We start from the raw sequence: 14,517 nt of genomic DNA on the forward strand, positions 1-14,517 counted from the left end.
CCTTGTGATTTCCTCTTTAACCCATTGGTTTTTTAAGAGTACATTGTTTAATTTCCACATATTTGTGAATTTCACCTTTCTCCCTCTGTTATTGATTTCTAGTTTCATTCCATTGTGGCTGGAGAAGATACATTATATGATTAGGGTATTTTTTAATGTATTGGGACTTTTTTTTTTTTAACCTAAGATATAGTCTATCCTGAAGAATGATCCATGTGCAGTAGAGAAGAATCTATATTCTGTTACTGTTGGGTAAAGTGAGGTCTAGTTGGTTTAGAGTGTTGTCCAAGTCTTGTAAATTTCCTTATTGATCTTCTGTCTAGATGTTCTATCCTTTATTGAAAGTGATGTATTAAAGTCTCCTACTCTTAATATGGAACCACCAGTTTTTCCCTTCAAATCTGTCAGTATTTGCTTTGCTTCTAGGTGCATATATATTTATAATTGTTACATTGTCTTTTTTAACTGACCCCTTTAGTAGTATATAATGGCTGTCTTTGTCTCTCATAGCTGTTTTTGATTTAAAGTTTATTTTATCTGATATTAGTATAGCTACCCCAGGTCTGTTTTAGTTACTACTTGCATGGTATATTTTTTTCTTATTTTCACTTTCAATTGACTTATGTAAGTCTTTAAATTTAAGTTGACTCTCTTATAAACAGCATATAATTGAATCATGCTTTTTTAAACATTCTGCCAGCTTCTGTCTTTTGACTGGAGAGTTTAGTCCATTTACATTTATAGTCACTAATGTTAATTCAGGATGTTCTGCCATTTTTTAATTTAGTCCTTGTAAGTCCCTCATTAATGCTGATTTTCATATTTTTTTTTGTATTATAACATAGTGCCTTCTCATTTCTGTCAAAAATATACATTTTTCATATATTTTTCTTGTTCTTACCATGGGGTTAAAATTTAACATCCCAAATATGTAACAAACATTTTATTTGACACCAACTTGATTTCAGTAGCATACACATACACTATTCCTATACTCCTCCAATCCCTTCACTTTTTTGTTACAAATATATCTTTCTACATTGTACATTGTATGTCAAAACCATAAATTTATTATTTTTTATGCATGTGCATTTTAGCACCTGTTAGTGGAATTACATATCAAAAAATACAGTACAGAGAACCTATGATGGTGGCTAGGAGAGACAGGCCAAAAAAACACCTCCTTGAAAAATACTAGATAAAAGCCAGAAAGTGACCCAGAACACCAGTTCCAGCAATGCACAAGCTAGACAAGGTCTGCTAAATCCACAGGGACCGTGCACTTGGTGAAACCGGGAGCCTGTGATCTGAAACAAGTGAGTAAGCATGCTGAATATCTGACAGCCACCCTGTGGTGTGGGGAAACCATGGGATGGTGTTTGGAGATGGACAAGTTCTTTTTTAAGAAACCCAAAAGCAGCTGCAGATACGGCAGCGAGAACCACACAGTGAAGCATGTCAGGAACAGGCTGTGTGAATGCCTCAATATTTGGCATGAAAGATAGTCTTTCGCACACCCACTCTTAATTGTCTTGGAGCGAGGAAGGCAGAGGTGAACCAAAAGAGGAAAAAAAAACACGCCCCTTGCAGCCGTCTTCCCAGCAGGCTGGGAATGCTCCTGCCCAGTGCAGGTGCCACAACCCAGGGCCGCGTCAAAAAATCCAGTGTGACAGGAAGTGTTTCCAGCAACACATGCACATGCCACAATATTAGGTGTGGACAATAGCCTTTCGCACACACACCCACAGCTAATTGTCCCGGAGCTGGGAAGGCAGATATTCTAGTTTGCTAATGCTGCCAGAATGCAAAACACCAGAAATGGATTGGCTTTTATAAAAGGGAGTTTATTTGGTTACACAGTTACAGTCTTAAGGCCATAAAGTGTCCAAGGTAACACATCAGCAATTGGGTACCTTCACTGGAGGCTGGCCAATGGTGTCTGGAAAGCCTCTGTTAGCTGGGAAGGCACATGGCTGGCGTCTGCTCCAAAGTTCTGGTTTCAAAATGGCTTTCTCCCAGGACGTTCCTCTCTAGGCTGCAGTTTCTCAAAAATGTCACTCTTAGTTGCACTTGGGGTATTTGTCCTCTCTTAGCTTCTCTGGAGCAAGAGTCTGCTTTCAACAGCCGTCTTCAAACCGTCTCTCATCTGCAGCTCCTGTGCTTTCTTCAAAGTGTCCCTCTTGGCTGTAGCTCCTCTTCAAAACTTCACTCAGAGCTGCACTGAGTTCCCTCTGCCCCTCAGCTCATTTATATGACTCCACTGATCAAGGCCCACCCTAAATGGGTGGGGCCACGCCTCCATGAAAATATCCAATCACAGTCATCACCCACAGCTGGGTGGGGCGCATTGCCAAAGAAACACTCAAGGAAATCTAATCAAAACTGATAATGTCTGCCCACACAAGATTACATCAAAGATAATGGCATTTGGGGGACACAATACATTCAAATTGGCACAGCTGAGCTGTGTGAAAAGGAGGAAATTAACACGCCCCATTCAGCCATCCTTACAGCAGGCTGAGAACACCCCTACACGGCCCAGTGGCCCAGAACTTCCCTTGAGGGACGGTGTGCACTTGTGACATAGCACAACCTTCCCTCAGCAGAGGCCCTAGAAGGGCACGGTTTGGAAGAGGGACCCACTCGGAAATCCCAGGGACCATATGCCAATACCAAGGACTTGTGGGTCAGCGGCAGAGACAATCTGTGGCAAAACTGAACTGAAGATTTAAACTCTTGCAACAGCCTTAAATCTCCAGGAACACCTGGGAGGTTTGATTATTAAAGCTGCCCTCCTTCCCTAACCACTAAGACACATGCCCCACATTCAGGGTGGACAGCACCAACAACACACCCAAACTTGATGCACCAATTGGACACCAGAAGAATCAGACCCACACACACCACAAAGACAAAGTTGGGGAGAACTGACTTGAGAGAAATAGGTGACCCGCATACGCCATCTGCTGGTTAGAGAAAGTGTACACCACCAAACTGTAGATCTGAAAAATTAGAGATTAGTCTTTGAATAATTCTACATATCCTAAAAGAACCCTATCAAGTAAAGCAAATTCCAAGAGGCCAAAAACAACAGGAAAGTTTAAAGCATACAAAAAAAACGGACAATATGGATAACCCAAACCCAAACACCCAAATCAAAAGATCAGAGGAGACACAGTACTTGCAGCACTTAATCAAAGAACTAAAGACAAACAACGAGAGCATGGCACAGGATATAGAGGACATGAAGAAGAGCATGGCACAGGATATAAAGGACATGAAGAAGACCCTAGAAGAGCATAAAGAAGAAATTGCAAGAGTAAATAAAAAAATAGATGATCTTATGGAAATAAAAGAACTGTTGACCAAATTAAAAAGATTCTGGATACTCATAGTACAAGACTAGAGGAAGCTGAACAATGTATCAGTGACCTCGAGGACCACAGAACAGAAGATGAAAGAAAAAAAGAAAGAATGGGGAAAAAAATCAAAACAATCTAAATGGACCTCAGGGATACGATAGATAAAATAAAACGTCCAAATATAAGACTCGCTGGTGTCCCAGAAGGGGAAGAGAAGGGTAAAGGTCTAGAAAGAGTATTCAAAGAAATTGTTGGGGAAAACTTCCCAAACCTTCTACAAAATATAAGTACACAAAGCATAAATGCTCAGCGAACTCTAAATAGAATCAATCCAAATAAACCCACTCCAAGACATATTCTGATTGCACTGTCAAATACTGAAGAGAAGGAGCAAGTTCTGAAAGCAGCAAGAGAAAAACAACTCACCACATACAAAGGAAACAACATAAGACTAAGTAGTGACTACTCAGCAGCCACCATGGAGGCGAGAAGGCAGTGGCATGACATATTTAAAATTCTGAGAGAGAAAAATTTCCAACCAAGAATACTTTATCCAGCAAAGCTCTCCTTCAAATTTGAGGGAGAGCTTAAATTTTTCACAGACGAACAAATGCTGAGAGATTTTGCTAATAAAAGACCTGCCCTACTTCAGATACTAAAAGGAGCCCTACTGACAGAGAGACAAAGAAAGGAGAGAGAGATAGAAAGGTTTAGTACTAAAGAGATTTAATATTGGTTCATTAAAGGACAATAAGAGAGAGAGGGAAAAAATATATCTGACAAACATAAACCAAAGGATAGGATGGTTGATTCAAGAAATGCCTTCACAGTAATAATGTTGAATGTAAATGGATTAAACTCCCCAATTAGAAGATATAGATTGCCAGAATGGATCAAAAAATATGAACCATCAATATGTTGCATGCAAGAGACTCGTCATAGACACAGGGACACAAAGAAATTGAAAGTGCAAGGGTGGAAAAAATATTTCATGCAAGCTACAGCCAAAAGAAAGCACAAGTAGCAATATTAATCTCAGATAAAATAGACTTTAAATGCAAGGATGTTATGAAAGACAAGGCCACTACATACTAATAAAAGGGGCAATTCAACAAGAAGAAATAACAATCATAAATGTTTATGTACCCAATCATGGTGCCACAAAATACATGAGACAAACATTGGCAAAACTAAAGGAAGCAATGGATGTTTCCACAATAATTGTGGGAGACTTCAACACATCACTCTCTCCTATAGATAGATCAACCAGACAGAAGACCAATAAGGAGATTGATAACCTAAACAATCTGATAAATGAATTGGATTTAACAGACATATGTAGAACATTACATCCCAAATCACCAGGATAAACATTCTTCTCTAGTGACCACGGAACTTTCTCCAGAATAAACCATAAGCTGGGACATAAAACAAGCCTCAATAAATTTTAAAAAAATTGAAATTATTCAAAGCACATTCTCTGACCACAATGGAATACAATTAGAAGTCAATAATTCATCAGAGACTTAGAAAATTCACAAACACCTGGAGGTTAAAAATCAGGGGGAGATGAAAACATTCCCAGATAATCAAAAGCTAAGGGACTTCATCACCAGTAGATCAGTCCTATAAGAAATGCTAAATGGAATTGTGCAGGCTGAAAGGAAGGGACACTAAACAATTGACTGAAATCACATGAAGAAATAAAGATTTCCAGTAAAGATCATATGGTAAATATAAATACCAATACTACTGTATTTTTTATTTGTAACTCCCTATTTACTTCCTACAGGATGTAAAATACATAAAGTGTAATGATAAATCAGTGGCTTTGGACTCAATGTCAAATACGTAATTTTTGAGAAGAACTACATAAAGGTGGGCGAATGGAGGCGTATAGGAACATAGTTTATGTGTCTGAAGTTAAGTTGGTACCAAAGAAAACAAGATTGTTATAGATTTAGGATGTTAAATTTAAGCCCCATAGTAAACACAAAGAAAGTATCAGAGAATATGATCATAGAGATGAAAAGTAGAGTATGGATTACGAGAAGTGGGGGAAGGGGCAATAGGGAGTTAATAAGAAATAAGTGCAGCATTTCTGTTTGAGGTGAAGGGAAATTTCTAGTAACAGATGGTGGGAAGGTGATGGCATTGCAACATTGTGAATGTGATTAATTAATCCCACTAAATGGAATGCTTGAAAGGGGTTGGAATGGGAAGATTTATGCTGTATATATGTTTCCGAAATTGAAAAAAAAGACAGTCTAAATAGATAGTGACAATTAAATGCCATAGATGATCCTCGATAAGATCTAAGAATAGAGGAGAAAAGGCTCAAAAGGACACAGTTGGGACATAGAAAAAAAATGAAATATAGAATGTAAGCTTTATATCAATGTTAAATTTCTTGAATTTCTTAACTACACTTAATGTGATTACATAAATGAATATTCTTGTTCATAGGAAATGTATATGTGATTATATCATTTGTTCAAGGATGTGTGCAACTTGTTCTCATATGTTCAGAAAACAGAGCAATAGATGATGGATGATAAAGAGAGAGGAAGGGAGGGAAAGAAAGAGATGGTAAAGTGACAAAATATTAAAGTTGGTAGATCTGGGTATCGGTGGAGGGGGGTTGGGGTAGACTGGAGTTCTGTGTATGGGGTTTGTATTATTTTTGCAACTGTCCTGTAAGTTTGAATTCATTTCAAAATAAAAAGTAAAAAAAAAAAAAATACAGTACAATTTACTAGCATTTATAATTGTCCAAATGGTTATCTTTACTGCAGGTCTTTATTTCTTTATGCTGCTTTGAACCATGTTCTATTGTCCTTTCCTTTGAGTCTGAAGAACTCCCTTTAGCATCACTTGTAGGATAGGTCTAGTGGTGATGATTCCCCTCAGCTTTTCTTTATCTGGGAATGCCCTAACGTCTCCCTCATTTTTGAAAGAAAGTTCTGCCAGATATATAATTCTTGGATGGCAGTTGTTTATTTTCAGCCTACTGCCTTCTTTCCTCCATAGTTTCTCATTAGAAAATGGAATTAATCTAATTGGGACGCCATTGTAATAACCTTTTGCTTTTCTCTTGCAGCTTTTAGAATTCTCTCTTTGTCCTTTGCATTCAACAATTTGAACAGTATGTGATAGGGCTTTTCTTGTTTTTCGTATTTATCTTTGAGGTTTTCACTGCTTCTTGGATGTGCATAGTTGTGTCCTTTGCTAAGTCCAGAAAACATCAACAAAGACGACCAAGTTATTGACCTGGACAAAGACTTTTAAAAAAATGCTTCTGTTATTATGTATTTGAATATTCCTTCTTCCCCTTTATCTCTTTCTTCTCCTGGGATACTCATAATGTGCGTATTAGTATGCTTGATAGTGTTCCAGAGGCCTCAGGCTATTTTTGCTTTTTGTGTTAGTTTTCCATTCTGCTTCTCAGGCCAGCTCTTTTCACTGTCTGTCTTTGAGTTCACTGATTCTTCTGCCAGCTCTCATCTGCTGTTTAAACCTTCCTAGGAATTTTTCATTTGTTACTGTGGTCTACAAATAATTCTGTTTGGTTTCTTTTTAAAATTTCTGTCTCTTTAATTGAGATTCTCATATTGTTCAATCACTGTTTTCCTGATATCCTTTAGTTCTGTCTTTGTATTTTCCTTCATCTCCTTGAGCATATTTTTTTTTAAAGTCTTTGTCCAGGTCAGTAGCTTGATCATCTTTGTTGACGTTTTCTGGACTTTTATCTTCTTTCTTTGGATGAACCCCGTTTCCTGTTTCTATGTTTGTTTTGTTAACGTTTTAAAATGTTAACTCTGAGATTTATTCCCTGAGATGTCTATTTCTTGAGTTTGTAACCAGCTGGTGAAATGACAGAGATTTTCTTGTGTCAGTCCTCCTATCACAAGAAGGTCCACCAAAGGTGATAGCAAAGTACAGGGTCCTCCTTGTCCTTTCTGGGCCTGTGTCTTGTCCTGGACTTGTGCTTGCTAGTGGCTTAGGAGTTCCAATGTTTTCAGGAGTTTGAATGCCCCCTCTGCTTCCCAAAAGACAGACCTACTCCCTGTCCCAGGTGTTCCATTCGCAGACTTAAAACAAGTAAACCCTTGCCCCAGGCCATCTGCCTCAATTGTTGCTTTTTTTAATTATAATTTTATTAAGATATATTCACATACCATACTACTATCCAAAGTGTACAATCAGTTGTTGACAGTATCATCACACAGTTGTGCATTCATCACAATTTTTTTGAACATTTTCATTACTCCAAAAATTAAGAATAAAAATAAAAATAAAAGTAAAAAAGAGCACCCAAAACATCTCATACTCCTTTTCCCCACTATTATTCATTTACTTTTTGTCCCCCTTTTTTCTATTCATTTGTCCATACACTGGATAAAGGCAGTGTGACCCACAAGGTTTTCACAATCACATAGTCATACCATATAAGTTGTCTTCAAGAATCAGGGATACTGGATTGAAATTCAGCAGTTTCAGGTATTTCCTTCTAGTTATTCTAGTACACTGAAAACTAAAAAGGGATATCTATATAATGCATAATAATAACTTCCATAATGAACTCTCAGCTACATTTGAGATCTTTCGCCCACTGAAACTTTATTTTGTTATCCATGGTTTCTACTGAGAAATCCACACATAGTCTTATCGAGCTTCCTTTGTATGTGATAGATCACTTTTCTCTTACTGCTTTCAGAATTCTCTCTTTGTCTTTGACGTTTGATAATCTGATTATTAAGTGTCTTGGAGTTGTTCAACTCAGATCTATTCTGTTTGGGGTGTGCTGCACTTCTTGGATCTGTAATTTTATGTCTTTTGTAACAGATGGGAAATTTTCAGTGATTATTTCCTCCATTATTGTTTCTGCCCCTTTTCCCTTCTCTTCTCCTTTGGGACACCCATGACACATATATTCTTGCACTTTGTGTTGTCATTCAGTTTCCTGAGACCCTGCTCATATTTTTCCATTCTTTTCCCTGTCTGTTCTTTTGTGCGTAGGATTTCAGATGTCCTGTTCTCCAGTTCATGAATCCTTTCTTCTGCCTCTTCAGATCTGCTGTTGTATGTCTCCATTGTGTTTTCCTCTCTTCTGTTGTGCCTTTCATTCCCATAAGTTCTGCTAATTGTTTTTTCAAACTTTTGAGTTCTTCCTTATGTTTGCCCAATGTCTTCTTTATATTGTTCATCTCTTTTGTCATATCATCCCTCAATGTGTTGATTTTATTTTTGAATTGATTTAGGAGATTTTTTTTTTGATTAATAATAAACTGTTTAAATTCCTGTATCTCAGTTGAAGTTCAAGTTTATTCCTTTGACTGGACCATCTCTTCACTCATCATAGTGTGATCTGTAATATTCAGTTGTATAGGCCTCTGGTTTCCTTGATTATCCCAATCAGATTTTCGCAGACCAGACAGGCCCAGGTCTCAAGAGGAGACTGTATTCAGTATCAGGTCTCCCTGAGGGTGAGGCCCAGAAGATTGTCAGACTTTCCTGTGAGGCCTATAGACTCTGCATTTCCTATCCTGCACAGCAGGTGGCACTTGTCGGCCCACCAGCGTAAAGAGGTGCAGTGTATTTAATTTTCAGTGGACCCTGTCCAGGCTAGAGACCGAGGGTGTCAGAAGCCAAGCTTAAGTTCTTTCTGTTTCACCCCCCACCCCACCTGCCCATCCAGGCCCTGGGGTCTGAATTCTCTGAGGGAGGGATGCCACTTGAGCTGGGCCCGACCCCACCCCCTTTTCTTAGGGAAAACAAGCACTTTAGGGAATTGTCTCCTACACTTGAGTTTTTCCTGTGACTCTCTGACTGTCTTAACTCCACCCTTGCCTGGGTCAATGCTGACAATTGAAAATGCCTGAGGCTTTCTCCAATGAGCTACTTAGAATGAGAGAGAGAAGGAAAAAAAGGAAACAAAGCAAGAAGTCCCCTTTTCAAGGCTGGTCCCCAGCCCTCCAGTTCACCAAGCAAGAACTGCAGTTGGTACCCAGTTCTGTATGCCCCTTTTATTGGGACACAGCCCTTTTTCAGTATTCTGAGCTCAGCAAACTCCAAAAGACTCTGTTTTTATTTTTTTTTTAATGTATTTTTTCAGCCCCACTTCCTTTCTGCCAGGATGAACCTCTGGGTTCTTTCCTGCTTGCTCCAGGTTTATCTGTGCTCATAGCATGTATTCAGTTGTTCAGATTTGTTAATTAAAATGGCAGTTGTAGCTTGGTTGATATTCATGCCCTTGTTCCCAGCAGAGACTGCTCCTTTCTTCCACAGTGAAGTTTTGCAACTCAGCCTGCCATGTCGGTGGGAGAGGGGCACCAGCTCCACAAGTTGGGAAGCTTTACTTACAGTTCTGTGCTGCAATCTCAGCCATTCCACCCATTCAAGACTCATGTACTATGTTGTCCAATCACGGATGTCTCCCTATCAGTTGTTCCAGACTATTTTCTAGTTGTTCCTGGCCATTTGCTAGTTGCTCTAGGAGACTAACTAAATTCCACACCTCCCTATGCCACCATCTTGCCGCGCCTCCCTCAGTTGTTTATTATACGGCTGTACTGTCTCAAGCTGCTTTTTCCTGGTGGGCAAAATCTGGGAAAGGGGGCATGCCAGAGAGGAGTTTCCCAAGTCAGTGTTTCTCAGCCAGAACAAGTCCAGGGGCCACAAAGAGAGCACTGACAAGTTCCAAACTGACCTAGAGAGAGGATGAAGGAAGGACACCAGGAGCTTCTTCCATGGCTCTCCAAAGCTGTGCTTTCTTGAGCTGCCCAGCACATGCAGCCCTTCAGTTGTCTTTAGCAGCTCTGACAAAGCCCACTGTTCCAGTTTGCTAAAGCTGCTGGAATGCAAAATACCAGAAATGGATTGGCTTTTATAAAGAGGGTTTATTAGGTTACAAATTTACAGTTCTGAGGCCATAAAAATGTCCAAACTAAGGCATCAACAAGAGAATACCTTAACTGAAGAAAGGCTGATGGCATCTGGAGTCCCTCTGTCACATGGGAAGGCACATGACAATGTCTGCTGGTCCTTCTCTCCTAGAATTCAAAATGGCTTTCTCCAAAATGTCTCTGGGCTTTTGCCTTAGCTTCTCTGTGTCCTTCTGTTTGTTTCTCTCAAGGCATTTCTGTCTCTCAGCTTCTGAGGGTCCTCTCTTAGCTTCTTCGGGGCAAATTCTGGATTTCATCTCTTAGCTTCTCTCCAGGTTCTGTTTTCAATGGCTGTCTCTGAAATGTCTCTGGGAATTTTCTCTCTAAGCTTTTCTGCGCTGTCTTCAAAATGTCTCTGCCTTTTATCCTCTCATAGAGAACACCAGTAAAGTAATTAAGACCCATGTTTAATGGGCGGGGCCACATCTCCATGGAAACAATCTAATCAAAAGGTCTCATCCACAGTTGGGTGGGTCACATCTCCATGGAAACAGCCTAATCAAGAGATTACCACCCACTATAAGTCTCCCCCAACAAGATTGGCTTTTCTGGGGTACATAATAGATTCAAATCAGCACACCCACCATCTTTAGGTCTCCTCTTCTGCCTTTGTCTGGGGTGGTTTGGAACAATGGCCACCCTCAGAGATAGCCCTTAAGAATCCAAAGTAGCTAATCAAAAGCCATGATCAGTGATTGATCCATACCCACCCCAGGTCTTGGAGAAATGGATTTTTATGTCTGTTTCTAGAACCAGCAAGCTATGGATGTTTACCCCACTGCTGCCTGCCATGAGAGTGGGGGCTTGGCAACAGTAACTGCCACAGGGAGGGAGCAATTTACTGTAATTTACCAGCATCTGCCTCCTGCTTTTCCCTGGATACTGGACTCCAGATTTTCAAAATAATTGATTCAGACTATTCCTGCCTGTTTAATAATTGTTCCAGTGGAGGCACTTACTCCTGGAGCTTCTTACCCCGCCATCTTCCTCACAGTTCCTACCTTTATCTTTAATACATGTAATTTCATCTGTGCACACAAGCATTTGCACATTGTTAATGCTAGCTTACATTAAAGCAAATATACCAAATTGTTTTGGGGGGGGGGTTGACTGACATCAGCCCCAAGGAAATTACTGAATGGTGATGGAGCCAGGAGTCCCAGAATAAATTCTCTGCACTCAACTCCTTATTAATAATTAGTTCTCATTCTCCCTCACTTTCTGTTTGTTCAGTACCTAGTGATAAATAAAATAGTTACTGCAATCCTGGGTGCTGGATGATAGTCTGTCCTCAAGGATCATGCTTCTATTGCAAAGAGGACTGCATTTACAAAAGTGGCACAAGCTTCTTCCTTGGGTTATTTGTCACTGAGTAGCCAAAGCTGTTAAACCACAAGACAAGAAATCATCTGTAAAGCAATTTGTTCTATGTTATTCAACATGTCTTTTTTTCCATCTTCTCTAATGCATGTACATGTGGAAGATTAATGATGATATTTCACATGTAGCCTGTTGGAGAAGTAAATTTCCAAGACTGTTCACATCCATATATGATTTTATAACCTAAAACACTGAACTCAAATGGCAACACCAGCTAAAATTGAAATGGATAGAGTGGTAACCTGGCAGTCAAAAGACAAGATTACTCAAGTCAGTTTACCAACTAGTTTGCAGAAAAGGGTGAGCTATTATTCAAGTTCTTTGAGCTTTAGGAGAAAAAAAACATACTTGATTGGTCTGTCTCATAGGGCTGTTGTGAGGAACAAATGAGATGGCATATGTGACAGGTGCTTTATATTCTGGAGCATGCAATCCAAATATGAGATAGTTTAAATATAAAACGTGCATGTACTGCACTACTTCTAATTATATTGTTGCTTCCATCTATGTGGAGTTTCCAATGTGTTATATGTAAACAGGAGTTTATAATGTTGACTTTCTTCCAATTATCACAACTAATGATCTCTTAGTGCAAATTTAGATTTTTATTGGAAGGAGAAATCTAGTGATCAAAGACGTTATTTTTCTCCATTGACATGTAAAAAGTAAAGAAAGTACTAATAAGAAAATATTTAGTTGTCCTTTATATATACCTCAATTGTCTGACTTTTCTGAATATTCGCTCTTCTTTCAGGTATAGAAGTGACTATTTAAAACCTTCTGTGAATACTGACATTCAATAGATGCATCTCCTGAAGGAAAAAATGTTTAATGTTTGTGTGTATGTGTGTGTGTGTGTTACAGCCATCTCACAATATGCCAAAGGCTAAGTTTCATAAGTGAGATGAAAAACCTGAAGGGCTTCCTTGTTTGGACTTTACAATGTAAAGTATTCAGAGCATACCTGCAGAATAATACTGTGCCAAAGAATTCGTTGAGATAATGATATTGTAGGAAATTGTTTTACTCCACAAAAACCAGAACATGTTAATTTTCTGCAACTTAGTTACTTGCTTTAATTTAAATCCAGAAGGACCTAAATGTTAATTCCTTGAACATTGTGATTTGATTTAATGACTTCTGCCCTGAAAAGATAAAATACAATCAATGATCAAACTACTTTATTTCTAAGGAGTCATTACTATGCTGATGCAAGGCGTAGTAGCATTCAGTTTTCCCCAGACAACTTTTGGGTTCTGGTTTCGAGTCTGGGTAGCAAGACTGAAGACGGCAAGAGCTAGACAAGAGAGGACTACACTGGGCTCTCTCTCAGTAGACTTTAGTAATTCATTTTCTTTGTGTTCGATTTTACTGTGTTTCTCTTCTTTGTCTCTTTTAGTCTTTTATTTAACAACTTAAACAGTTTCCTCTGAAAAATCAGAGTAGTTTCAGGTAGGGAGAGGTGGTTTACAGAAAAAGAAATGAGACAGCCAGCCACATAGAAATAACTTGAAATGTAAAGTTAGAAGTTAATGAAAGAAGAGGAAATGCTTATCCTACCCCATCCATAATACTAGTAAATTAGTAGCCTGACCTTGTTTAGTATTTTTATTTCCTCAGCTGTTGCGATAAATTATTCAGTCAGTGGTCTTTCTAAAGGGTTCAAAGAGTAACAAGCTAGATTTTCAGAAGCTCTGTTAGTTTGAAAAATATATATTAAGACCAAAATAGTACCATCCTTACAGGTTATTAGTAAATTTTGCTTTAGGAAAAATTAACACAAATGCACTAGTATTTATACTGATGGTCACCTTCTGTTACCTACACTTGACCTTGCAACCTAACTTCTGTAGGTTTTTAAGATCTCAAATTCTTGATACACCTTCCCCTTCTATCTTTGTTCATCAACACTCAAACAAACATACACAGAAATAAATGAATACAAATCAGTGCTTTTTATAATTATGCCATAGGGAGGTTTTATGCTCTTGTATTTTTGCATGTTAAATTTTTGTTGTTGCATTGGTTTTCTTTAGTGTTTGTTTCTTCGTTTAGACTTTGTACTTTTTCTCCAAAATCCCACTGATTCTTTGTTACCTGTGGCATATCGAACAGGCTGTCATAGTTGTCACTTAGTTTTTGCCTGGTGTTATTGATAACCTTGATATTTTGTTATCAGCATCTGTGGTCTCTTTGTCAATCTTCTCCAAAGATTTCTCTCACTGATCATTTTGCAATATTTTTTTCTTAGACTTGAATGAAGCAATCCCAGAAACAGAGCGGCTGGATTCAAAAGCACTGAAAACTCGAGCCCAGCTCTCTGTGAAGAACAAACGTCAGAGGCCCTCTAGGACAAGACTCTATGACAGTGTCAGTTCAACAGATGGGGAGGACAGTCTAGAGCGAAAGGTGAGCACTTTTGACTGTTTTCTGACCTGCAGGATTGGGCTGTGTCACTGTTCCTACAGCTTATTGAAGACTGTAGGAACAGATTCTATACCCTAGTTGGAAATAGCTGGAAAAGTTTACTTCTTTGTCTACTGAATTCTTAATCACTCAACTTGATATATTGTTGTAGTTCAAATTGTTTTCTTGCTCATTCAGTGAACTAACCAAGAGTATTATCCATATTGTCATATTTCATGATGGTGTTTTGGATATTTAGCTGTTTCTTTTACCAAGTGAGAAGTAATGACTCTACAATTATTTCCATGTTTAGGTATCTGTGTTAGCTACTATAGTAATATGGTGAGTTGTTGTGTGCTATGCATTCTCATCTCTAAACCAATAAGCAAATATTGGTTTTCAGGGGGTTTCACTAAAAAAGGTCA

At 38.7% G+C, this 14,517-nt stretch overlaps 1 protein-coding gene across 16 annotated transcripts in view; it reads left to right on the plus strand.

The window, feature by feature from the left end:
• Nucleotides 1-14,517, plus strand: part of PPP1R9A (protein phosphatase 1 regulatory subunit 9A) — a 429,978-nt gene that overhangs the window by 384,924 nt on the left and 30,537 nt on the right. For all 16 annotated transcript variants that reach the window (XM_037836700.1, XM_037836701.1, XM_037836711.1 and 13 more), the window contains one exon: nucleotides 13,938-14,095. In XM_037836700.1, coding sequence (XP_037692628.1) covers nucleotides 13,938-14,095 — 158 coding nt within the window. The remainder of the gene's footprint in view (nucleotides 1-13,937; nucleotides 14,096-14,517) is intronic.

Source organism: Choloepus didactylus, chromosome 5 (assembly GCF_015220235.1).
Source record: "Choloepus didactylus isolate mChoDid1 chromosome 5, mChoDid1.pri, whole genome shotgun sequence".
NCBI classification, from domain to species: Eukaryota; Metazoa; Chordata; class Mammalia; order Pilosa; family Megalonychidae; genus Choloepus; species Choloepus didactylus.